General features: G+C 39.3%; 2 protein-coding genes across 2 annotated transcripts; one reads left to right on the top strand and one right to left on the bottom strand.

Annotated features, from left to right (window-relative positions):
- Positions 1-1,350: 1,350 nt before the first annotated feature.
- Positions 1,351-10,337, bottom strand: LOC133407590 (moesin-like). The gene is made up of 14 exons (XM_061685638.1): positions 10,276-10,337; positions 9,987-10,071; positions 9,820-9,915; positions 9,543-9,665; positions 8,922-9,073; positions 8,750-8,833; positions 7,765-7,911; positions 6,560-6,656; positions 5,891-6,054; positions 5,621-5,751; positions 5,314-5,474; positions 4,630-4,722; positions 2,738-2,971; positions 1,351-1,840 (listed from the first exon to the last, which is right to left on the bottom strand). The coding sequence occupies exons 2-14, from the start codon at positions 10,065-10,067 to the stop codon at positions 1,676-1,678; spliced, it is 1,728 nt and encodes a 575-aa protein (XP_061541622.1). The 5' UTR covers positions 10,068-10,071; positions 10,276-10,337; the 3' UTR covers positions 1,351-1,675.
- A 4,601-nt stretch (positions 10,338-14,938) lies between these two features.
- Positions 14,939-23,019, top strand: zc4h2 (zinc finger, C4H2 domain containing). The gene is made up of 5 exons (XM_061685744.1): positions 14,939-15,116; positions 17,981-18,152; positions 18,385-18,557; positions 21,061-21,223; positions 22,710-23,019. The coding sequence occupies exons 1-5, from the start codon at positions 15,064-15,066 to the stop codon at positions 22,821-22,823; spliced, it is 675 nt and encodes a 224-aa protein (XP_061541728.1). The 5' UTR covers positions 14,939-15,063; the 3' UTR covers positions 22,824-23,019.
- Positions 23,020-24,656: the final 1,637 nt, after the last annotated feature.

Raw genomic sequence — 24,656 nt, 5'->3', positions numbered from 1 at the left:
CTTCTCTTCGTCATCCTTCAATGGAATGAAATGCTTTATTGCAAGCAGAATTTGAACACTTCTGTACCAGACTCACAGAACATGTAACAGCTGTATAATAGTAATAATAATAAAGGTTTGAAATAGAAAGAAGCATAATGACGACCTATTAAAGTGACCCATCAAACATGCTAAACTTTGCAGAATAAAGGTGGACAGTGTTTATTGTATTTCTTATAGAAACGATACTACATTACACATTGTAACCAGATGAATGAGATTTAGACTTACTTATTGGTTTTTTTTAAAGCTTTGAAGCAGTCAACTGTACAAAGTTATGAGCAAGATCGGAAAAAGATACATCAACGATGTGGGGAGACACACTAGACAGAAAGAAAATACATACCAGACATATACTACCAGTCAAAAGTTTGGACACACTTTCCCATGCTATTGAATGACCCACCCAGTCATGTTCTCTTAACACTTTTCAAAGGCACTGAGCATTTTCCTTCTGATTGAACTGCAGCCGTTTTTGTGAAACATTGTTTTGCACGTTGAAGGTGATGATGCAAACCATGAAGCAGAACCATGCACAGTCAAACAAATGGTGTCTCTATTTTATTTGGATAAAGAAAATAAAACTTGCTTTTGTTGAAAATAATATGACAAACCTAAATGCAATGGCTGCAGTTGTATCATTTATAAGGATATAAAAATAAGAAGTCAATAAACCAGAAAAGACTAAAGAAGATACATCATATACCACACACCCATGAAAGCTAATGAGATCCAATACAAGAGCTGTGTTAGAAATTCCGTCTGCTCAGTTTTTTCTGACACTGTCAGAATAATATTTATTTGACAATGTGTTTATTGTTGGCGGCACGGTAGACGACTGGTTAGAGCGTCTGCCTCACAGTTCTGAGGACCGGGGTTCAATCCCCGGCCCTGCCTGTGCGGAGTTTGCATGTTCTCCCCGTGCCTGCGTGGGTTTCCTCCGGGCACTCCGGTTTCCTCCCACATTCCAAAAACATGCATGGTAGGTTAATTGAAGTCTCTAAATTGCCCGTAGGTGTGAATGTGAGTGCGGATTGTTGTTTGTTTGTATGTGCCCTGCGATTGGCTGGCAACCAGTTCAGGGTGTACCCCGCCTCCTGCCGATGATAGCTGGGATAGGCTCCAGCACTCTCGCGACCCTTGTGAGGATAAGCGGATCAGAAAATGGATGGAAGGATGTTTATTGTTGTAATTATACCAGTCTACCCCTGAAATTTGCTAAATAAGGAAAAACAAAACATAATAAAAACCCTACATTGTAGTTTGACAATAATAATCCAGTAATGTAACATTAATTAATTAATACCTCTCTGATAGTGTCAATAAAGATACATTATTTCATTTGAAAATGCAGAATAAATTTGATGAAGATCTTGTATTGACTCTTATTAGATTGTGCAGGTGTATCCAATGTTATGGTAAATGTATGTTTGTAGTAAGTAATGTAATGTTCGCAAAGACATCTCAGATGAAACATTGAAATTCAAGAACAGTAACAGTATATTATTTGTTGCTATATTAAGTCTCTTCATCCATTCTTAGATTCAATATTGGTATCAATTAAATATTGCACGACTCTGTTTCTCTATTTGAACTAATTTAGTTAATCATTCAGTCTGTCTGCAGTGGATTTTTCTCACATGGACTCAAATTCATCAATGCGCTGTTTGGTGTTGCCCTGACGAATCTGACGTAGGGTCTTGTATTTGTCACGGCCGGCCTTTACATTGTCAGCATGGATCAGGTCATTTGGGGTCTTTTTGCTCTCGTCTACAGCTTGAGCAAGCTCAGTGCTCAGGAACTGAAAGAGAACACAAACATACAGAGAATGAAATCCTCATAGCTGAGTCTATTCAGAAGCCTCAGCCCTCTCCCCACACCCCTGTTCTCCCCTCAGTCCCAATCTGAAAACATTATTTTGTTCATAGTTATTAAATCCATTTTTTTCTGTTGGAAATTCTATGCAACATCATATGGTATCTTGTTTTGCTTGGGAAATAAAGTCCAATTTTATTAGATGAGTAATAGACTTTGTGGATGACAAATGAAAAAAAGCACTTGAATGGCAAGGTACCTGCAACAATGTTTAATTATGTAGAGTTCACTTAGTTCCTGGAGAAAAACAAAATAAAAAACCACATCCTTTTGGGGGGTAATTAGGCTGTCAACTAACCAGCGCAATCAAAACCATATACAGTGTGTATTAAAAGAAAACCCAACAAAGAGAGCAAACATAATGGTCACCAGGAACTGCATAAGAGGTGGGATCAGAGTGGGCAAACTAAACTACGTGACATTATAGCATCAACTGAGACTGAATCCAGTCAGGCATAAACCATAGTAAATTGCACAAATTATCATTTGATTGCAAATATATGAAATGTTTAGAAAACATTGAAGTCAATGTGGTCTATCGGTTAGTCGTAGTAGCAAAACTTCTGTAAAAACCCATGAGATTGTCGTCAAAAAGATTGGTAAATTTTATGGGTACGTGCACAGGATCATCGGGGAAACATAAATAGTTTACCTCCAAGTTAGTCTGGAAGTCCAAAATTTATTTTTTAATTGGTTACATTTTGAGTGGAAAAGATTCATTCTTTTTGTGACAAATTTCAGTGATGGACAGACATACTATATTTAATTATCAATAGATTGGTGCCAAACCACTGGAGATGGTTCTAGTATTAATTTACCGTACCTTTAAGTTTTTCTGCAGTCTCAGGTTCTTCTGTGCCTCTGTTACTCTTTCCTCTTCACTGCGGTCGCGTACCGTGCCGGGAGACATTAACTCAGCACTCGCCTCCGCGCTGCTCTCATCTGTCTCGTCATGATCATGCATGTGAGGGTGGACAGAATCCTGAATGTGGATCCCCATTATTTTAGATTTCAGCTCTTCTTTGGTTCTCTCTAAATCAGCTTCTACCATCATCGCCTGTCAACAAAGACATTTACATATTTAGTGGAGATCTGTTGTAAATTTTTACACCCTCAGCAGACATTTATGCAAAATTGTTACAGTAGGCACTCAATGACACAATGTCACAGTATGTTATTTTTGACAATTGTTTTTAAAGTGTTATTGTTTTTATATATGTTTAAAGTTTAAACAATTACTCGTTAAGTGAATATTTTCTTGACAGATAAAATTTTTCTCATTTTAGTTTGTATGGTTCAAGAGTCAATTTAAGTTTTGGAAGTTCTTCAGGACATGTCAAAAAATTGAATGAAAACAATTTCTAGATCTTTATGAATTGATATCATCGAGCTAACCCTTCGGCGAATGTGGGAGAATGCCAAAATATAGGAAGAAAACCCACACAACAAGAACATGCAAACGCTAAAGCTGAGATTCGAGCCCTAAATCTCTGATTTAATACGTCTGCCCTCTGAGGCAGACGTATTAACCACCAGGACACTGTTCTGCCATATAATTAAGTTATACAACCCCAATTCCAATGAAGTTGGGATGTTGTGTTAAACATAAATAAAAACAGAATACAATGATTTGAAAATCATGTTCGACCTATATTTAATTGCATACACTACAAAGACAAGATATTTAATGTTCAAACTGATCAACTTTATTGGTTTTTGCAAATAATCATTAACTTGGACTGAATTGGGAGTACATGAATCTTCTGGTATATCAAAGATGACAAATTTCAATGTGAGCATTTGAATCAAGTAGGGCTGTGAAAAAAAATCGGCTAACTCAGCTAACACAAAAATTGGTTGATGCAAAAATTTCTGCCTCGAGGCAATAAAAACTATTAATATAAGCATATATGTTCCACCCGGAATAATTTGGCCACTGTCCATGTTTACCACACAGACATTTATTGCAGATGGATGCAGTGTTGGACCACTGATAAACTTTGCCAAAAATGACAGCGTCTGTATGTGATTTTTAAGACACAATTAGATGTGTCATGTACACGTGATGTTGTAGTGGTACACTCGCCTCACTTTGGTGCGGGCAGCGTGGGTTCAGTTCCCACTCAGTGAGGGTGTGAATGTGAGTGTGAATGGTTGTCCGTGTCTATATGTGCCCTGCGACTGACTGGCGACCAGTTCGGGGTGTGCGGTGTTGAAAATGGATGGATAGATGGTAATCTCTAGCATGTGAATGCTAACTGCTTAGGAAATACTGATTTTCTTGTCTCATATTCTTTACAGAGTTCATACCATACAGTACCAACATATGCAGTTTAAGGATAGAAGTTCAGCCCTCATAAATGAGAGTAAAACAATAAATAAATAATGTTTTTTTTTTTTTTTTTTTTTTAGGCGTCGGCGGCGATTACTCGACTCGACTAAATATCTAGAGAATAATCGATTCTAAAAAGATTCGATAGTGACAGCCCTAGAATCAAGGGTAACGTTAAATCCAACAATAGATTTACGAGGCTTAGGTTCATATTAAATGCCAATAAATTATCAGTCTTGTGGTATTCTTGCCACTGTTGGATTCTTTGCTCCTATCTATCTATCTTGTCTTATACCCTGTTCACTTAGTAGTGTCAGACATCCCTCTGAGCTCATTTTTTATTCATCCTTTATCTGGCTCTTGCTTCTTCCGTTAATTCTCACCCTTTTCTGCCATCTCATTGCCTCCTCGTCCTTTTTCTTCTTGGCATCTTCCAGCTGGGAGATTTTCGATGTAAGCTCTGCCAGCTCAGTGGCCTATCCACATGGGCACACAAATGGGGAAAGAGTTAAGAGTGCGCCTGATCTAAGGTCACTGTGCTCTGTTTGTCATGACAATAGGTGTGTGCGTGTGTGTGTGTGTGTGTGTGTGTGTGTGTGTGTGTGTGTGTGCGTGTGTGTGTTTGTCTGTGTGGATGCAATCTCTTCATTTCTATAATGCAGAATCAAACTTGGACTCATTTAGTTTCATTTCATCAACCAAAAGTAATACCTACTTTTTGCCATTTCATACAATAGCTCTATTTTAATTTGAAATGAGTAACAATAGTGAAGTAGTACAAGGTAGAGAGACTAGTTAGACACGTTAAGGTGCTACATGCTCTCAAAAGAGATGAATTTTCAAGAGATTCTTCAAAGTAGAGACAGACGCCCTTTCTCCGACTGATAGTAGGAGTTTTTCCACCATCGGGAGCAACAAATGAGAACCACACGTGTGGGGGAATGACATACATGAACCAGCGTCATTATGCTTACATTAAAGCAGACATACTTCAAACCATAGGATTCCATAAATGAAGGTTTGTATATAATCCACTGTTGGCCTACTGCTGAATTGTGTACATGTACCAGCTCTTCCTGACTCTTCATCTTGGACTGGGGATGTTGTAGCAGGGCTTCTTTCGCCTGCATGGCAGCCCTGTGGTCATTTTCCAGGCTCTCAGCCTCCTCCTGCGCAAGTGTCTTCTCCTTCTCTAACTCGAGTGCCCTGCGAGTCTGCTCCTCCAGCTCTGAAACACAGTATTCAGCACACACAATACAGAAGACAGTATATACAGTACTGTTACTGTAGACTTCATTGGGGGAAATTCCCAAATCATGAATATTTCAATGTTTGTAAGCAGAAAGAAATATTGTATTCAAAATGTTGTCAGACCATCTTGAGCTCTCTTTGTCTGCTCTTCAATCTGTCGCAATCTCTCCATTAACTCCATGGTCTCACGAGCGATCTTCTCTGTTTCCTTCTCAGCATTTTCACGCTTTTTTTTCTCACTCTCAAGCAGAGCCCTGACAGGAGAATTGTGCATAAGTACACATCTGGAACAACTGCATCCCCTGACAGTTCTTTCTTAACTACAGATCACACACTGTAAACTGTAAAAAAAAAAAAAAGAAGAAGAGAGAAGTCCTTATCTTTGTCTTTTACCTCTCTATCTGCCTCTTGTTCTTCTCCTCTCTCGCCTGGGCCTTCATCTGCTGCACTTCGATGGTGTCCGGTTTTCGTCTGCGCATGTACAAGTCGTGGTTTCCCATGCATAGTGCCAGTATACGTTTGTTGATGCGCAGACGGGGTACATAGAAAACAAAGTCCTTTAACACAAAAAGCATCAATTAACTATGGTTTGACTGATGAAACCACCTTTTAGCATCTAATTCATTGTACCGTTCTGAGATGTGAATTTCCTGGACATGTGCCCGAAAAGTAAAATTAGTGATCATCACTGAAATGATCTAATTTCAGTATAAACTGGGTTTTATGCATTTAGGAAAATCATAATTTCCCCTAGTATCCTGCTACACCTGTTTACAAGCACAGTGAAGAGATCTGAATTAGCAAGTCAGTGAAGTAGTCATTAGTTTCTTGTTTGTAGTTGTGAAAATCCATTTATATTAAAAATCTCAATTCTCAAATAATGAATACTAAACATTCAGTGCTGGGCATTTAATAAAAAGCTATCTATGAATTCAATCAAGCTAAAACAGCTAACATTTTGACATTCAATTTATCTACATAAGACCAAATCCATTTCCCCTAAATAAACAATGAACTGGCCTGTCAAGGTGTACATAAAGCTATTTTTAAGATATTCCATACCGGAGATTTCTTGTCAATAGGTTTGATGACAAACTTCTTGTCATTGAAGGAAATATTTCTGATCTCACTCCAGGGGAAGCCAATCTTTGGGGTCAGCCTGCAGAATATTGGAATACTTTGTCACAGCCCAGACACAAATACATTAAGTAAAATAATACACAAATGTGTGTACTGTATATCAGTATCCTAAAGTAATTATGACAGGTTGTAGGTTTCCCTTCGAATCTGATACTGAATAAAATTTAAGCTGGTATCGGCTATAATTTGTGCAAATACACTTACTTTCTCTGGTAAATCTAAATACAGTAAAATAGTGCATTTTGAATCATAGCTTGATAAAGAAGAAAAGGCAGCAGAGTAATTCATGTACAGTGTTTATTAATCTTAAACTTGTATTTTATCTATCTATCTATCTATCTATCTATCTATCTATCTATCTATCTATCTATCTATCTATCTATCTATCTATCTATCTATCTATCTATCTATCTATTGTCAAAGGCAGCAGAGTAATGTATTTATTTTAGACTTTTTTAATTTTTAACTCCTGCCCGATGATAGCTGTGATAGGCTCCAGCACGCCCGCGATCCTAGTGAGGAGAAGCGGCGCAGAAAATGGATGGATGAGAAAATTTGTGTAATTTGATGCAATAACAAAATGTGTTCCAAGCTCTTGGGTCCTTCAGCGGGTGTATTATACATACTTGTAGGTTCAAGGAAAAATCAACTGCAAAAGGGTGATTGTAGTTATCTCTCAGCATTTAGAACTGCAAAGCAGTTTTCCCCAAACATAAAATAATTAAATACTGGTTTATCGCTACAGGTGACAAGCACCAAGCCCACTCTGGGTAATATGTGGCGACAAGCTAGGAAATTAGGTAACAAAGCCTTCAAAAATAAATAAATAGATAAATGAATAAATACAATCGTGTGGCAGATGTGTTCAAAATAGTTGAAATCCAATTTGGTTCTAAATCTGACATCATTTTGTTTTACTCTGCTGTCTGCAGCCAGGCATTGCAAATGTGAATCCGCTCTCATTTGCCTTACTTGGACAAATAAAGATTAAATAAATAAAAATCAAATAATTCAGTAACTGATAAGTAGAAATGAGCATTTTATATGACAAAGACTATGGCAGAGATTTGAGCATTAAAGATGGATTTTAAATTAACAACTGTCCCAGCTGGGAGTTGAAGGCATACTTGTCCTTTTTGTCATATATGTTGAGCCCCAGGGCATCCACTCCCAACCACAGCTCAGTTCCTTTCTTGTTCTTGATGCTGAAGTAGTTGACCCCATACATCTCTAGATCCTGTGCTATCTTCAAGTACTCCACCATGGCATCCTCCCTGTGACAAAGAGTCATGTCATATTTTATGCGATGAAACACTCATTCGCAGAGAATAGTGCTCGGGTTGGGCATCGAGTATGAGACTCGATTGAGATAACATTCTGATTCTCCTGGAATCGTTCAATTTTAACATTTCGGTTCCTAGTTTCGATGCCTACAGACCACTAACCAGAAGAAGAACACACCGAAAACCAACGAAGAAAAAGTGACGAAAACCATCGAAGTGTGTGCCCAACAGGGGCTGCAGCGATTAAAAGTGTCTTAACTTTGTTAAAATAAATAACCAGTCGCCTCAGTGCAACACTTGCAATAAGATTATAGTGTGCAAAGGACGTTGCATGATGTGTGGAAGTAACGGATGCCGTCTCCCCCTCGTGCCGAGCCTAAGCCTACAGCGCGCTGAACTTCAGTGAAGTCATAATAGGGTGAGTGAAACAATAAAATAGTTCTTATGCCAAAATTGAGGCGGATAAGTTAAACTGACTTAAACAGTGGGTCAACGTTAATGCAAAGATTGAGAAAAAATGTTTTCTTCTCTTCTCCTTCCTTGTCACTCGCTGTAGAAAATAAGTACTGTAGCTACCAATGCAGGCAAACAACACAGGCCATATCAAATGTTCATTTTAGTCTATGATGTGGCCTGCTAAAAAAATGGATGGCCGTAGTTTCGACACCCCTTCTTCACACCATGCAAACTTTTTGGAATGTGTCCCCTAAAAGAATCGGAATCGAGAATCCTTTGGAAACGGAATCGAAACGAGGAACCGAAATCAGAACCGGAATTGTTTAAATTCAAGGGATGCCCAACCCTAAGGGGTACATTGACTTTGGGTTACCTTAGCGTTCCCTTGTGCTCTTGATGCCACACTTGAATTCTTTCCTCCCACTGATTCGTATTCAGTTTGTGTTGCTCTAAAACCCTGGGTTTATCATGGAAGATGACACTACAGTTAGAATTCCGATGACTGAATAAAGTTCAAGTTTGTATCCAGAGGATGGAACGTCTACCTCTGGGGAAGCAGCTTCTCTCTTGTTAGGTAGCCCGGTACGTGATAATCTTTCCTGTAGTCTCCATGTTTGACCTGAACCACATATGAGGCCAAAAGCACGGCAGTCTCAGGTGGACAGTAAATGTCGTCATTTAAGATGCTCTCTTTTACCTAAAGCAAAAACAATGGCAGTTGCTCATTGTTAGTATTCATATTATTATAGCGCAACCTAGAAAAAGCCATGTAACTTCTGAAGTTTATTTGATACACATGGATAAATTTGTTTGTGCACATGAACTCCCTTGTGAAAAACCTCTGAGAATAACCTTTTGCCTGAGTTGTTGGGAAACCCCCAGAGGTTTTTGTGGCATCTGTTTTAGTTGAGATTCCTGATTTGTCTGTGCATCGGTACCACTATAAAATTTAGAATTGTTAGTTGAAAGTGTTTTTTTCTTGTCTGTGTTGAATTGTAGTTTTAATGTGGATTTAAAGTATTTTAGCCATACTAGTCATTTGGAATACCATATAAGGTAGGAATATTTTCAAAAGATTTTTACAACTTTATTGAATTATGAAATAGTGAAGTTCAGAACCTACATTTTATTGTTTGCTTTATGCCATTGGTTGTGTATTCGCTAACCTGCAGAAAGAATAGACGCTGCGTTGCCTCCTGGATGAGTTCTTCTGCAACATCCTCAGGGTAAAACCTTGCTCTGAACTTAATCAACAGAGGATTGTCCCTCCTGACATCTTGAGCGGTCACCTGTGATTGGCACCCCACAACAAAAAGCAAGCAGCTAATTAACCTCAATGGATCGACAGAGTCACGTTCATTTGTGAGCATCTATCAAGGGTGCGGGTTGGGCGGGTCATTTGAGAGATATGTCAACAAGTTAATAAGTTAACTTTCTTTTTACCCTTTTGTTGAGCTTTAGCCAGGTGGAGAAGCCTTTGCTGTCCTGGTACTGGAGACCAAAGAACCAGGTTTCCCTGAGGCCGATTGTTTTCACTATCTAAACAGAACAATTAATGGTATCATATTACTGTTGAAAAACGGTCTATTACCATGTGTTGTACAGTGTACCTGATCAAAAAGCTGTTTGCCAGTCGTGCTGGGCAGGATGGCAAATTCCAGCTCAGCAGTCCATGCTCGTAACCCGAACATTTATCTGTCGGAAAACACAAGTAACAGGAGGAAAATATTGTGGTTGTGCAATAATCTGTGTCACTGCAGAAGCTTTGAGGAACATGACAAGCAACAACTGAGTGAAAATAAACTGTACTTGTTTTCTAATATCTTTGTAAGTTCTTTGAAACTGAGATCAATTTGTTGGTTTTTGGACAGAAAAATGACAAAAAAGAGAGTTCCTTACATTCTTCTGTTCAACCAGGAGCATCCACTCACAAGAGGTTGGTGGAGGCTACAGTCAAAAAATGAAGCCCACAGTATAATGAATGGGTCAAAACTAGGGGTGGGACAAAATCTAAATTGCGATGTCTTATGATCCCATTTTACGATACAATTTCAATGCACCAGCATATAACACATTTTGATATAATCCGGCGATGTACATACAGCTGTGCACTTCCTGACAATTTGGATATGATGTTAATCATATTGTACTGTACTGTAACTGTGAATATCTATCTATCTATCTTTTCATCATAAAACATTGTATTTGATTTTATTTCTTTTTTTATTTATCAGTTTCCTCGTTTTTAGTTATATATCATGATGCATAATATACTGAAGATTATTCTCGTCCAGAATAAAGATGATCACACAATTGCTGTATTGTGATACTATCGCTATTATTGGCAAAATATCATGATATCATCAGCAATTTCCACCCCTTGTCAAAACAATGTTGCCAATTCAACTCTGTATATGTACAACTTTTAATAGAACAATGTACAGCGGAATAGAAGAAAAATTTTTTTGCTCAAAGCAAGACACTTCTGTCAATAACAACAATAACATCCTAAAATATATTGCAAAATCTACAGGTACCATGCAAGTCTTGGCTAGCACGAGCATGCATTATTGCAATCTATTCTACCTTGCTCCATTTTAGATTACAGGGCCTTGTTTTAAATCCAGCATGTGAGTGTGCTAATTCCTAACCATTGCTAATACAACATAAACTTCCTTAAACATATATATTCACAATACACAGTAGATATAAACAATGAAAAGTTGCTACTCACAGTTGACATCTCTCTTTTTCTCTAGTCAGTAGTAAAACAATTCTTCTCAGGGACGCTTGTCACCTTTTCTCTGTGGAGTCATATGAAACTGCTTGCAATACCAACAAGGATTAGACGGAGTGAGAAAAGACCATTGCATTGTTCCCAAGCACCTCTCTCTCATTTAATCCATTGGCAGCCTGGGGCCCAAGCATTGCTCAAAGGCAGACTTCATCTGAGAATACTTCTCATCATGTTTTGATCATACATCACTTCAGGGATATATTTATAGCATAATTCAGACCAGTGATTCTTAACTGGTGGGTCAGGACCCAAAAATTGGTCACAGACTCATTTTGGGTGGGTTGCCGACAGCTAGTATAAAAATTACATTTATTCTTATTCAGTTTTTTTTTTCAGTACAGTACAGAGGCGTACCAAGTTCCCACACGGAACATAAGAGGAGAGTCACAAGAAATGCTTTTCTTGCGCTCTAGCCATTCGTCTACTCTGTAATCAAATACAGTGCAGCTCATCCTTTGGTTGGCATTTTGTAAAGCAATACACCTTTGACCATACAGCAAACACATTTGAAACGGCATTTTAAAACAATACACTGTACATGTGTTTTCAGGTGCTATTTTTAAACAACAACAACAACATTTTTTACTCTCAACTTTTATGAAAGTGGGTCACGACTCTGCAATAATAGGAAAATGCATGTTCCAGGGTGACAACACTTGAGAACCACTGATTGTTTGTTTCCTAAAAAGAAGACAAACTATGCATGTTGCAGTTTCCTTAAAGGAAGAGATCAGTGCCCAGATATAAAATGTACAGTTATGTTCATCCTCAGTTTCCTAATAAGGTGCGGCATCTTGGCGCAGACTGGTTTGCCAAATTGGCAAACACGCCAGTGAGCATTGCGCTTGCATGAAACTCATGATGCAACAGTTTTTGCGGTTCAGCGCACGTTGCACAGTCTATGGAGATAGAGCCCCCCCTCCACCTCCCAGTGCTTGAAATTAGATTGCGATGCACGTCTTGACCGAAACTGATTGGTTTCTCGCATACTAACTTTATTTATATATTTAGCACCTTTAAAAACACGTTTACAAAGTGATTGAAAAGATGCCACTGATTTTGCATCTCTCAGCTCCACAGGCAGGTGGAGACGAGTCACCCTGATGGAAAATGCTCTGTCACCTTTAGTTAAGTCTCGACTTTGGAACAACCAGAACGCCCTCACCCGAGGATGTGAGACCGAGCGCTGGTTCGTACATGGTTAAAAGCTTGGTTATATAGCTCGGAGCCAGGCCCATACGTGCTTTAAAGGTAATGAGTAAAATCTTAAAATAATTTCTTAAACAGACTTGGAGCCAATGAAGTGAAGCTAAAATTGGAGTGATGTGGTGCCGTCTATTTGAATCACTGAGTAGCCGAGCTGCTGCATTCTGAACCAGATGTAGGCGAGATAGCGATTTTTTTTAAATTTTTTTTTTTTACTAATACTGGGGAGGATTGGGTTGCACTAATCCAGTGTGGAGAAAATTAGGGCGTGAATCAGTTGTTCAAGGTCGGGCTTAATAATTATTTATTGTATTTTGGCTATCGTGCATATATGAAAGAAACATGACTGAACAACTTTATTGATATGGGTTGTAAAGGTGAAATCCGATTCGAAGATTACTCTTTTAGGTTTCTTGCGGAAGTGTAATTATGTGTAAAGGGCCCAAGGCTAGATTTAATAACGAGGGTAGTATTTTGCAGGTTGAATAGAATTATTTCCGATTTTTAGTTATTTAGTTGGAGGAAGTTTTGTGCCGTCCAGCAGCTGATGTCAGAAAGGTAGTCTTTTACAGCAGCTAGGCTTCTAAGGTCCTTTGCTCTCAGTGGAAGGTATACTGTATCTGTGTGTCATCTTATGCATTACTTATTTACTTCTTCTCAACCTCTATTTGTTGTACTTTAATGTGTTTATTGAGCAAACAATGTTTTTTCAATTTTTATTACGGATCTGTTTGGGTCTGTTTTTACTACTCCTCCATTCTTCCTTTTTATTTCCACTGTATTTTATGTGTCTCTATTTTGTATTTTTCTCGCTACATATTGTTTTATCAATATTTTTTAATGTGTTGATAGTTTTTTTTTTATTACTCTTCCTAATGATTTCCTTTCTTATCTCTTTTTGACTCAGCAACTTTTTTACACTTTGGGGTCAACCGTGGCCCGATGGTTAAGATAATCATCACCTGCCACCATGGGGAGCCAGGTTTAAGACCCCGACTGGACCATCCACCAACATCTCCCGGACTCACAGCTGTGGTGTCCTTGAGCAAGACACCGATACCCCAAACTGCTCCCTGGGCGCTTAAGCTGCCCCCTGCTCCAGTGTGTTCCACTAACAAGTGTGTGTGTTTACTGTGATGGGTAAAATGCAGAGAACAAATTTCGTGTGCATGCATGCATGTTCATGACAATAAAGATAATTCTTCTTCTTCTTCAAATTGAGCCACTGAGAACTAGAGTGGGCTAACTCAATTTTTTAGATGACTTCTGAACTAAATCAAGGGTTAAGTCCAATTTTGACATATAGAGAGCTGTCCATTATTGCATTCAGCACTTTTCCTGATTCATCAGTGCAACGACTGGGCCAACTCTTGTATCCAAGAAGGCCACACTCATGAAATCAGGCTTCACCTCCTGCAAAAAAATCCCATGTGAGAAAGTGCAGTTCAGAGATTGATAGACTCGGAAAGTGAGTAGTGCTTTGGCTTGGGTGTCAGTGCATCAGCATTTAGTATAAGTAAATGTTATTGATCATCTTTCATAAAATATTGATAGATTTGATGGACGGGCGGCACGGTGGAGTCTGGTTAGTGCGTCTGCCTCACAGTTCTCCCCGTGCCTGAGTGGGTTTTCTCTAAGCACTCTGGTTTCCTCCCACATCCCAAAAACATGCATGGTAGGTTAATTGAAGACTCTAAATTGCCCGTAGGTGTGAATGTGAGTGCAAATGGTTGTTTGTTTATATGTGCCGAGCGATTGGCTGGTAACCAGTTCGGGGTGTACCCCGCCTCCTGCCCGGTGATGGCTGGGATGGGCTCCAGCGATCCCGTGACACTCGTGAGGAGAAGCGGTTCAGATAATGGATGGATGGATGTTTGGAATAAACTACAATTTTAGGAAAACCACAAATTTCTGTAAAAACAAGCAACCAGAAGTAATCATTGCTGTATAAATCACCAAAATACAAATCAAACAGCTTTTATTGCAGCAATAAGAGCTGTCAGGTTCAAGGCACATCTTTTGAGATTGGGATACTTCTGCTGTAATACACCTGTAATTTCCAGAATATGCCAAGCATGCCAATGCCCGCGATCCTAGTGTAGATAAGCGGGATGGAAAATGGATGGATGGATGTTAGTCAGTTCAAAACATCAGTAAAGCTATGTGAATATGTAGTTTTGGTAGCATGCCAATGCTTGCTAGCAAACCTATATTTTTGATATTATATTATCAAAATAGGCACTGTGTGTAATTTGCAGTAAAAATGAATTTTTGCTTTTGGATTTATACGTACAATCAAGAGTCTGTACTATTTTAAATTTACTTAAAGGACTCAAATCACTAGGGTACTTTTACTTTCACCAGTCTTCACCAGTTTTTTTTATTTTTAAGTATATGTACTTTCAGTTCAGAGTGTGACTTTTGCCACATTTTAATGTTTTACTTGCCTCGTGTTTAATCTGTAAAATAGACTAGCTTTGGCGGAGTACGAGCCACTGTGTATGTTTACTTGGGTGCAGACTACTTACTGAACCCTTCAACCACTACCTCACCTTGAGCAAGCGCGCTCGGGTGCGCGGTCACGTCGACTATTTATTTATTTATTTATTTTGAATATTCCCAAGAGGAGACCACCGGGCAACACGGCGGCACCAGCTGGTCTACGATTCAAGTATTCATTCAACATGACGGACGAACAAGAAATCATGTGCAAGTTAGAAAACATCCTGGAAGTACGGTAAGGCTTTTGAAAATACGTAAAACAATCAACAGCCTGATGTTTGAGAGAGGTCAGCGAATGCAACACTAAACAGCCAAACGAGCTTCCCCCCCCCCCCCATCCTTTTGGCTGCTTTGTTACCCAGCTAGCTAGCATTGGCTAACAGCGTCTATGCTACTACTTCGCTAAACGAACAAAGCTAGCCTTTGTTATTTTCAACACGTCTTACATAGATGCACATAGGCTGTAGCTGACGTTTGTCATCATTCTTGATGTGTGGGCAAATTCAAGTTGTGGGTTGCGAAGCAGTGCTGTGGTCGAGCTAGCTAATTAGCCAGCAGCAGTCTGTCAGGTTGTAACTGCACATTCGCTGCTGGCCGGCTGATAGGTGCGCTATATTATTTTTTTATAATATACATATTAAAGAATATTTGCAAGCAATGTTTATATATGCACAGTACGATACCAAGACACCTTTATCTGCATTTCACCTTTCTAATGATAGCCTAATACCAGGCTAAACCTGACAAAGCCACAATTGCAATAATCTTTTTGTCTGTCTTATTACTGTATAATAAAGCGATATAGTATGACCGATCCATATGTTGGTGTACCTAAAGTTGTGGCCAGTAAGTTTTTGTAGTTCATATCTACTCTAGATCAGGTAGGCTATCCTCAATTAAAATTTGCAGGGGTCTGGTTTCAAAGGTTTTCCAAGGGCTACGATCCGAACAGGCGGCACGGTGAACAACTGGTTAGTACATCTGCCTCACAGTTCTGAGGACCTGGGTTCAAATCCTGGCCCCGCGGTGCCTGCGTGGGTTTTCTCCGGGCACTCTGGTTTCCTCCCACATCCCAAAAACATGCATTAATTGAAAACTCTAAATTGCCCGTAGGTTTCAATGTGACTGTGAATGGTTGTTTGTTTCTATGTGCCCTGCGATGGGCTGGCGACCAGTTCGTGGTGTACCCCGCCTTTCGCCCGAAGATAGCTGGGATAGGCTCCAGCACGCCTGTGACCCGCGTGAGGATAAGCAGAAAGGAAGATCAATGAATGAAAGATCCGAATATCAAAATGTTTTCCATTTGCGTAGCCGACCTGTCAAACAAAATGGTACAGTTCCTTTTCCTTTTCAAAACATTTGGCGTGACAGTAACTCAGTAAGTTTTGGACCTGGGCTTTGGAGTCAGAGAACACGGGTTTGAGTCCAGCTATGGACAAAAATGTAAAAATGGCAACTAGTTGTTGCAAAGTTGCTAGTCTGCCTGCTGGCTACTTTTGAGGTGGCCTTGAGCAAGGCATCATCCCCACTCCCCAGCTGAAGTTGTACAGCACAGTTTGCACCAACTGAAAGTCTCATTGTATGCTTGCATGTATGTAATCTGGTTCTATATGTGGAATGTGTGAATTCTTTGGCCAGTCCCTCAATAGTCACGGTAACTACAGTATGTCTGAATTCTTTATTTCATGTAATTCTAATTCATTTATATTTGCATTAACTTACATGTTGTAACGTAAACTACAGTCTGCTTTAGGTCTCCCTTCCAAGCAGTTTCAAAATTAGCTTTATTGGCCAAGTACTTTACGTTACAAAACACACAAGGAATTTGTCTCTGGTATATGGAGCCACTCTAGTATAACAACAAATAGGCAGTATGATGAAGTATACATTTCGGACTTTAAAAAAAATGTTTACCTTACCTAGTATCTTCTACTGACATGTCACACATTCAAACTAGACTTTACACCGATCTGATCGGTATCGGCCGATAATTAGTTTTTTATGCTGCTCGACTTTAATGTCAAAATTTGCCAATCTTGATTGGCTCCGCAAAAGACATTTACTCCATATCGCTGTCGTGTACAGTATATTTGAATCCAAAATCTAGTTTATTTTTAGCCTTATTGTGTGTCTTTTGACGTAGTACTGTAAATATCTGACCACCGATAAAGTTATTTTTAAAAAAACATGTCGACGGTGTGGGACAGACAACACGTAATGCCCGGATCAGACTACAAGACAAATTTGGTCTTTCACGATTGCACTGTCAGACTACTGCAATAATCTTTTATTCCGATACCGCCGCATCCCGTGTTTTAAGATCACTGGGCTTCATCTTGTCAACTCACATGCGACCGGATACACTCATTACCATGGCGACGACAACAATAATAGATCACGCCGTGTGTTTGTAAGAACAAAATGGGGAAAAATGTGTGTTGATGGTCACCGGTGCTCGGGTGAGGACTTTCATTCAAGGATTGCTTGAGGTATGTTCACGTAATTTTAATACAATATGGCTTGCAAGCAGGCAACAAAACGTTATGTAGCCTAGCAAGCTAGTGCTAGCACTAACGGTTGTAAGCAAACATGCAGGCGTTCTGTCGACTCTAAAGTTTTGGTGTGTGTGAATTTAATTAGAATTAAGTAATTTCATTACAGTAAGTTAGCACCCATTATTTCTGTCATGTTGTAATGCTGGTTTGACCTGATTGATTAGAATACACGATCTGACGAGAGCAGTTATTTCCAACCTTTATGGAGCCCAGGCACATATTTTACAATTGAAAAATCTCACGGCACACCAACAAACAAACAGTAAATGGTGTTGACTGACTGGTTACGTGTAACCATGTATTCTTACATCACTGTGCAAACTAGTTCATTACGCACCATTCGTAACCTCAATACATCATATGTCGGTAATGTCATAAACTAATGACCCCCTGTAATTTGTAAAACTACCTGTCTGCGTCCCACTTTTGGGCCCGATCCACCTGTTGAGAATCCCTGCCTTAGAAGGTGTTGTTTACTTGTTACCGGTCATTGAGTTTCTACTGTGAATAAGATGAGCTAATTATCTTCTTCTTGTGCCAACAGGAACAAAACGGTCCAAATGCAGAAGATCAAGTCTCGTCTGAAGATTGAGTTTGAGGCTCTGGAGTCTGAGGAGAAGCATCTAAAAGAGTACAAGCAAGAGATGGATCTCCTCCTGCAGGAGAAGATGGCACATGTGGAGGAGCTCCGGCTCATCCATGCAGATATCAATGTGGTGAGTGTGTGCTACAATTACAGAGCAGCACCATTATTATCACATTTATAGCATGTGCAAGTAGAATCTTTCAATCTTTCTTTTATATGGGTATACAAGAAAACAAATATTTTTTCTAAATAATTTAGATGCAAGGGTTTATTGCGGCGTATTCAGACAAAAAAATTCTAAATATACGTCTTGCTGATTATACAGTTAGGGTTTTTAGGTGTATTTTTGTTTTTCCCCAAAGATGGAAAGCACAATCAAGCAGTCTGAAAATGACCTGAACAAGCTGTTAGAAACAACTCGCCGCCTGCATGATGAGTACAAGCCTCTGAAGGAGCATGTTGATGCCCTGAGGATGACTTTGGGACTACACAGACTCCCTCACCTCAATGAAGAAGAGGAGAAACTTTCCTTGGAGTCAGTATAAAATACACACACACACACACACACACACACACACCCTCCTAGACAATTCTAGTTTACACTAGCACTGTCTAGACGGAGACTTTGATTATAGGATTAAAAAGAAAGAAGTACAGGGAATGCATGTTGTGATGTTCTAACTCAGGGTGTCCAGATCTGATCTTTCAGATCAAACATCGGTCCGATGTCAGCAAACAAACAAGTTTCGCATTGGATCTAAAATCTCCAATTTTACTACTCTTGTACAAGCAGTCCAATCCATGCGCCACTCCACCACTTGTATCCAGCAGCGGCCTTACGGCATGCAGAGCCCACATGCTCACAACAACAGCTTGCTAAGTTGGAAACATAGTAATAAGCAAGGAGTAAGAGTGAATGTTGCTTGCTTAAAGTTGTTTATTGACATTCCAGTTGAAGTTCACTTTAAATCTAAACTTGCATCACAAAAGAATCACACCTATTGAATGTGAAAATAGATTACAGATTTTGTTTCTTTCTTCGTTTATGTTCACAAAAATCGCTAGCTCAAAGCTAACACACAATGAATGAAAAACACCATTGACGAGCTAACAAAAATTAGCATTGAACTCACAGCACTTAAAGCTCTCAAAATAATGAATATTGGTACACAAACACTGTATAAAAAATAACAAATAGGCCATATAACAATGCTCAGGACAGGAGAGGACCTTCATTTAAGGCTTGCTTGAGGTATGTTCATGTACTTTTAATACGATACGGCTCACAAGCAGGCAATAAAATGTTATGTAGCCAAGGAAGCTAGCGGTAGCACAAACGGTTGGATGTAAATATGCCGCCGTTCTGTTGAATCAAGCTCTAAAGTTTCGGCGTGGGTGAAGTAATTTAATTAAAAATAAAGTAATTTAATTTCAGTAAGTTAGCACCCATTACTTCTGTCATGTAATGTTGGTTTGACCTGACTGATTAGAACACGATCTGACTAGAGCAGTGATTTCCAACCTTTATGGAGCCAAGGAACATATTTTACAATTGAAAAATCTCACGGCACACCAACAAAGAAAAATGTCACAAAAAGTGGATACATTAATTACTGTATTTACTTCCTGCCATCTAACAGAAGACCATTCATTTGTTCTGTCTGTCACTATGCCTCACTGGCATAAATAGAGGAACAAAGATAACAATTTTGAGCAATTAAGTACACAAGTATATACAGGAAATGAACAGGTCATTTAAATAGACACATTCCTCCATCTTGTGATCAGATCGGTGATCGGTTATCGTTTTTTTAAACTCGCCGATCGGTGATGGGCCCCAAAAATCCTGATCATGTAAAGCCTAATATGAATACAGTTGAAGTCATGCTAACTTCCCTAGCCTGCCTGCTACCTTGGTTTGCCCAAGTAAACTTATTGTATTCACTTCCTATTTGTGTGGAGGTTTGCAGTCAAGGGGTGAGAGAATCTCTCTGTGAGTGTTCTGAGCTCCTGTTTCTACGCCAGAGTTGTATTGAGAAGATCAATGCTGTCTGGACGAGTTGTGCCATACCGGATGTCTGTGTGGTTATTGGATGGAGCAGTTTGTGTGCAGTCTGTTTATCTCAAGATTCTGGTTGTTGATTGGCTTAATTAGGAACATTTTAACTAAACATCTCCTGCAGAGATGCAAAACTGTAATTGAGAGGCTGTCGGCCAAATCGGTGATCTTTGATTACTTGTTGACTTGTTGTTTGTAACAGGGCAGCTGACCATTACTCTTATTCTGTTCTACGTGCCACAACGCTGTCAGACTCCTCAGTGGCACAGCTTACTGCTATAAAAATAATTCTGCAGTCATTTTTTTACCTTTTAGTAAGTGCCTAATGAAATTGTATTTGAAGGTGTGATAGAGCAATCTTCAAGCAAATTAAATCACACCTCATATGCCTGTTGGGTGTTAGGAACATTTTCAAATACTCTCTTAGAGGGAGTGACGCTTCCGCATGAGATGAGCTCTCGCTCAAAGAAAATCAGCTTGAAATATAAATTTAGACACGAATACAGACACATTTAATGAACATGCATTGAACATGAAATATTAAGATGGGTTGTGTTAATGGAATGCATTAATATGTGGTACGTTGATGGATGGTTTACAGGAAAGCCGAACCATTAGATTTGTTTTGCAGTGAATTGTACGCCATAATAAAACTATTCTTAGAGAAATCTGAGCGCATTATGAAATAGGATATTTTTTTTGGGGGGGGGGGGGGGGTGAATGCGCCAGTCAGACATAAAACCAAGGCAGATTTCTCCCCCCCCCCCTGCACAAAGACACTCACATTAACTCAGACAAACACTCTCACTATGACTGTACTTTGGCCTGGAGTTGTACATTAAAACAGGGGAAAAAAGAATGTGAGCTTGTTTTCTTTGTGTCGGTGCTCCTGATGTGTGATGGGATGACATTTGTAAGATCCTGCAAATGAGACTCACAGCCAGCCCTTTTGTGTCTGTCATGTCTTTCCCTTCAATAGTTACTTTGAGAAGCAAAAAGCAGAGTGGCAAAAGGAGCCACATGAACCGGCCATCCCAGAATCCCTTGCTGCCGCTGCAGCAGCGGCACAGCAACTTCAGGTGTCCCGGAAACAAGATGCCCGCCAGACGGCCACCTTCAGACAGCAACCACCCCCCATGAAGGTACACTTTAATCTAGTAATAATCTCGGATGTTAGGCGATGCTTTTAATTTCAAATACAGTGGTGCCAAGATTTACAAGTTACTTGTATATTAAAACAATAGTCGCCATTGAAATTATTTGAAATGCCATTAATTCATTACAATCCCTCAACAAACATGTTTTAACAAAGAAAAATAGCACTGCATTGTATGAAAACATAATAAAAGATTACAAAAGAAAATAAAGAAATAAACAAGCTTTTAAAAATTAATCTATGTTGGTATGTTTCCCCCCCCCCCCCTGTAATTAATTAATGTCAATTGATGCATTGTTCCAGTTCAGGTTCTAAAGACCGGTTTGATTACCCTCTCAATTAGAGTTAATTGGCTTGTGTCATTCCGGTTAACAAAAGAGAACTCACTGTGATTTCAGCAACTTGTGCTATTCATTAAAAAGACAAAGTAGATGTTAGTAAATAATTAAAACTCTGAGTACATTACACAACGGTGACAATTGTTTTTGAAAAGTTTCGAATACGGACAACACCAAAATTGATTTTGGTGATGAAAAAGGGTCGTTCCCAGGGTAATTCTTTATTTACCAATAGCTCCAAAACGGATTGATATTATGACTTCCACGCTGACTCTTTTTCTCTCCCCCCGCTACGTCTCTCTTCATTCTTTCTGTTTGGTCTGCGCCCAGTTAGTGATTATCGCCTGAGATGAAGACTTGATTGCCTGAGTAAGGTCACGTAGGATGGTTTAGCTCGCATGTGATTGTTCTGTACGTTTATTCACTACCGTCAAGCCTATAATGCTGCGCCGCTTAAAATAGAAGCGCCCCGTATGTCTCGAATCATTCCCTTTATTTTTGGGTTTTGGGTGTGGGTCCGTATGGGACTGCTTCCACCAGTTAGTTACCTCTGCCTTAGGGTTGTATGGCACGACAGATGTTTTTATATAATACTACGAATCACGTCGTAGTATGATCGTACAGCACATCAACATGGGCACGGGAAGGAGCAAGCTGTGCCTTTTGTGCACGATGCTGGAGTGGGGCTCCGATACTTCCGAAAGATGAATATCTGAATTTAATTGCAAGTTAGAAACTAGATCAGACGGGTAAAAGGTACAAAAAGTAGATCAGAGAGGTACAAGGGGCAAAATAATGTCCATATAGCTTAAATAAGTATGAGCAATTTCTCCAATACCGTTAACAGAACTGTTAAGGGTGGAGCTTATCGTTACGCCAGTCTTTAATAATTTAGCCACGGGACCAGTTTAATACCGGGGCTCAATATCCATCCCTAATTATAGGTCCAAACAGTTGTTTTCCATTGTTGTTTTGGTCACCATGTAGTTGCACTAACCTGCACTGAACATTAAACTTATCTGTTATGGTTTTACATGAAAACGGATGGATAATGATGTAGTTTTGCATTTTGAGTCCCATTTTCAGATGTCTGTGTTTATAGACTAAACACTGTCTCCTTTATTCTCACTCCAGGCTTGCCTGTCGTGCCACCAGCAGATTCACCGCAATGCTCCCATCTGTCCCCTCTGCAAGGCCAAAAGCCGCTCGCGCAACCCAAAGAAGCCCAAGAGGAAGCCGGACGAGTAGATTCTTTACTCTATTTACTGCAAACTGGCCCAGTGTGCTGATCCTGAATCAGTCATACACACAGAAATGCCAGAACTACGTGTTAGGAAGACTCCCACACACTTCGACTATACACATTACTAGTACTGTACCTTATTCGATATCAGTCTACCATTGAGCCAGGATTGGGTTATATCTACAGTACGTTGTGTGTTCCTCCTATCTGTGCTTTTGCTGTGTTAATATGTAACCGTATGACTTCCTCATTAGGTTTATTATCCCTCAATCGTGTTCCTGCAATAACATAGTTAACAAAAATCGTTTGTATTCATCATGATTATTGCCTTAGATAATGTACTGTAATATGGTTTTTTTTTTAATTCAGTGCATGCATGCTTCTGTGGTTGTCAATTGTGATTTGTGCCAAAAAAAATTAAATACAGTAAGTTTAATGGCTACATTAAATGAAATAGTGTTGTTGTAATGTTTACAATGTTAAGCGTGACCACTGACTCATATGGAGAAAAAACAGCCAGACTGACTTGCTTTAAATTGTGTCATAACTTTTAATACAATGATATGAAAATAAATGTCTTTTGTACTAAAATGTACAAAGTTGTGTTATTTTTAGTCAAGGTAAATATTGCCATCCTCAAAATCTCTGAATCAAACCTTAACTTTTTGGACTCAGGTGCATCGTGTATTATTTTTGATATACGTGTGGCTGGACCACCCAACCAAAGTTCTTTTTCGAGTAGCAAAGCACCAAGACACGTTCTGTCTGCAGTGCTAATCAAAGGCAGAGTGACTTTATTGGATAGGTCACACTATTGAACAAATCCGTCTACATTTAAGTTATATGCCTGTTACTGCATTTGCATGTTTGACCTGTTTTTATACTTCTGTTATAACTCATGCATGCAGTTCTGTTTTGAATGGGCATATTTTGTTATGCAGCTCTTTGAATGTTGGTAGGGGTGGGCGGGGTGACTCATATGGAGGCAAATTAGTTTGTACGGATTTGTCGTGTTGTTTAACAGGTGTTTATTATATCTGTGTGTTGGACCCTCTTTTAAAAAAGAGAAGACTCTTAAGGGGTCAACCCTGAACAATAAAGTTTTTTTTTTATGTGGATGTAAAAGAACAATGGTCTGTGAAAATCAACAACTAGAATGGTACGCTTGCAGAAAGTGAACCTCCGCCAAAGCCGCTTCCTTTCATGTGCATCAATAACTGAATTTAAATAAATAAATAAAAAATCCTGACAAAGTAAATCTGTATAATATATGCTGCCTGGTGAATCAACACTGAAGGTGCATAGGACATTGTGTGAATAGAATTTGTGAAGTCAATACTAATTTAACAAAACTGCTCTTTGATACTCCTCCACAATAACAAGTGTGTATGGGGCTCCATCCTCATCACCCTTCAACCAATATACTCACTATCTCTCCTCTGGACGTCTCCAAACCATTGGAGTCTGCTCTCTCTAACTTTGTCTCCAAAACATCTAACCTTGGCTGTCCCTCTGATGAGCTCATTTCCAATTTTATCCAACCTGGTCACTCCGAGAGCGAACCTCAACATCTTAATTTTCGCCATCTGCAGCTCTGCTTCCTGTTGTCTCTTCAGTGCCACTGTTTCTAATCCGTACATCATGCCTGGCCTCACCACTGTCTTATAAACTTTGCCCTTCATCCTAGCAGAGACTCTTCTGTCACATAACACACCTGACACCTTCCTCCAAACGTTCCAACCAGCTTGGACTCGTTTCTTCACTTCCTGACCACACTGTTGACCCCAAGTATTTAAAGTCTTCCACCCTTGCTATCTCTTCTCCCTGGAGCCTCACAC

Source organism: Phycodurus eques, chromosome 9 (genome assembly GCF_024500275.1).
Source record: "Phycodurus eques isolate BA_2022a chromosome 9, UOR_Pequ_1.1, whole genome shotgun sequence".
Taxonomy (NCBI): domain Eukaryota; kingdom Metazoa; phylum Chordata; class Actinopteri; order Syngnathiformes; family Syngnathidae; genus Phycodurus; species Phycodurus eques.
The sequence above is the reverse complement of the archived record's forward strand: the minus strand, read 5'-3'. Positions and strand labels throughout refer to the sequence as shown.

What these genes read in the sequence shown, in the direction of transcription:
- LOC133407590 (XM_061685638.1), bottom strand. Translation starts at nt 10,067, where the DNA reads ATGTTCGGGTTACGAGCATGGACTGCTGAGCTGGAATTTGCCATCCTG. An exon ending in AGCGTCTATTCTTTCTGCAG is followed by an intron (nt 9,074 to 9,542) that starts GTTAGCGAATAC and finishes TTTTTGCTTTAG; the next exon opens with GTAAAAGAGAGCATCTTAAA. An exon ending in ATATATGACAAAAAGGACAA is followed by an intron (nt 6,657 to 7,764) that starts GTATGCCTTCAA and finishes AATATTCTGCAG; the next exon opens with GCTGACCCCAAAGATTGGCT.
- zc4h2 (XM_061685744.1), top strand. Translation starts at nt 15,064, where the DNA reads ATGACGGACGAACAAGAAATCATGTGCAAGTTAGAAAACATCCTGGAA. An exon ending in GAAAACATCCTGGAAGTACG is followed by an intron (nt 15,117 to 17,980) that starts GTAAGGCTTTTG and finishes TTGTGCCAACAG; the next exon opens with GAACAAAACGGTCCAAATGC. An exon ending in TCCATGCAGATATCAATGTG is followed by an intron (nt 18,153 to 18,384) that starts GTGAGTGTGTGC and finishes TTTTCCCCAAAG; the next exon opens with ATGGAAAGCACAATCAAGCA.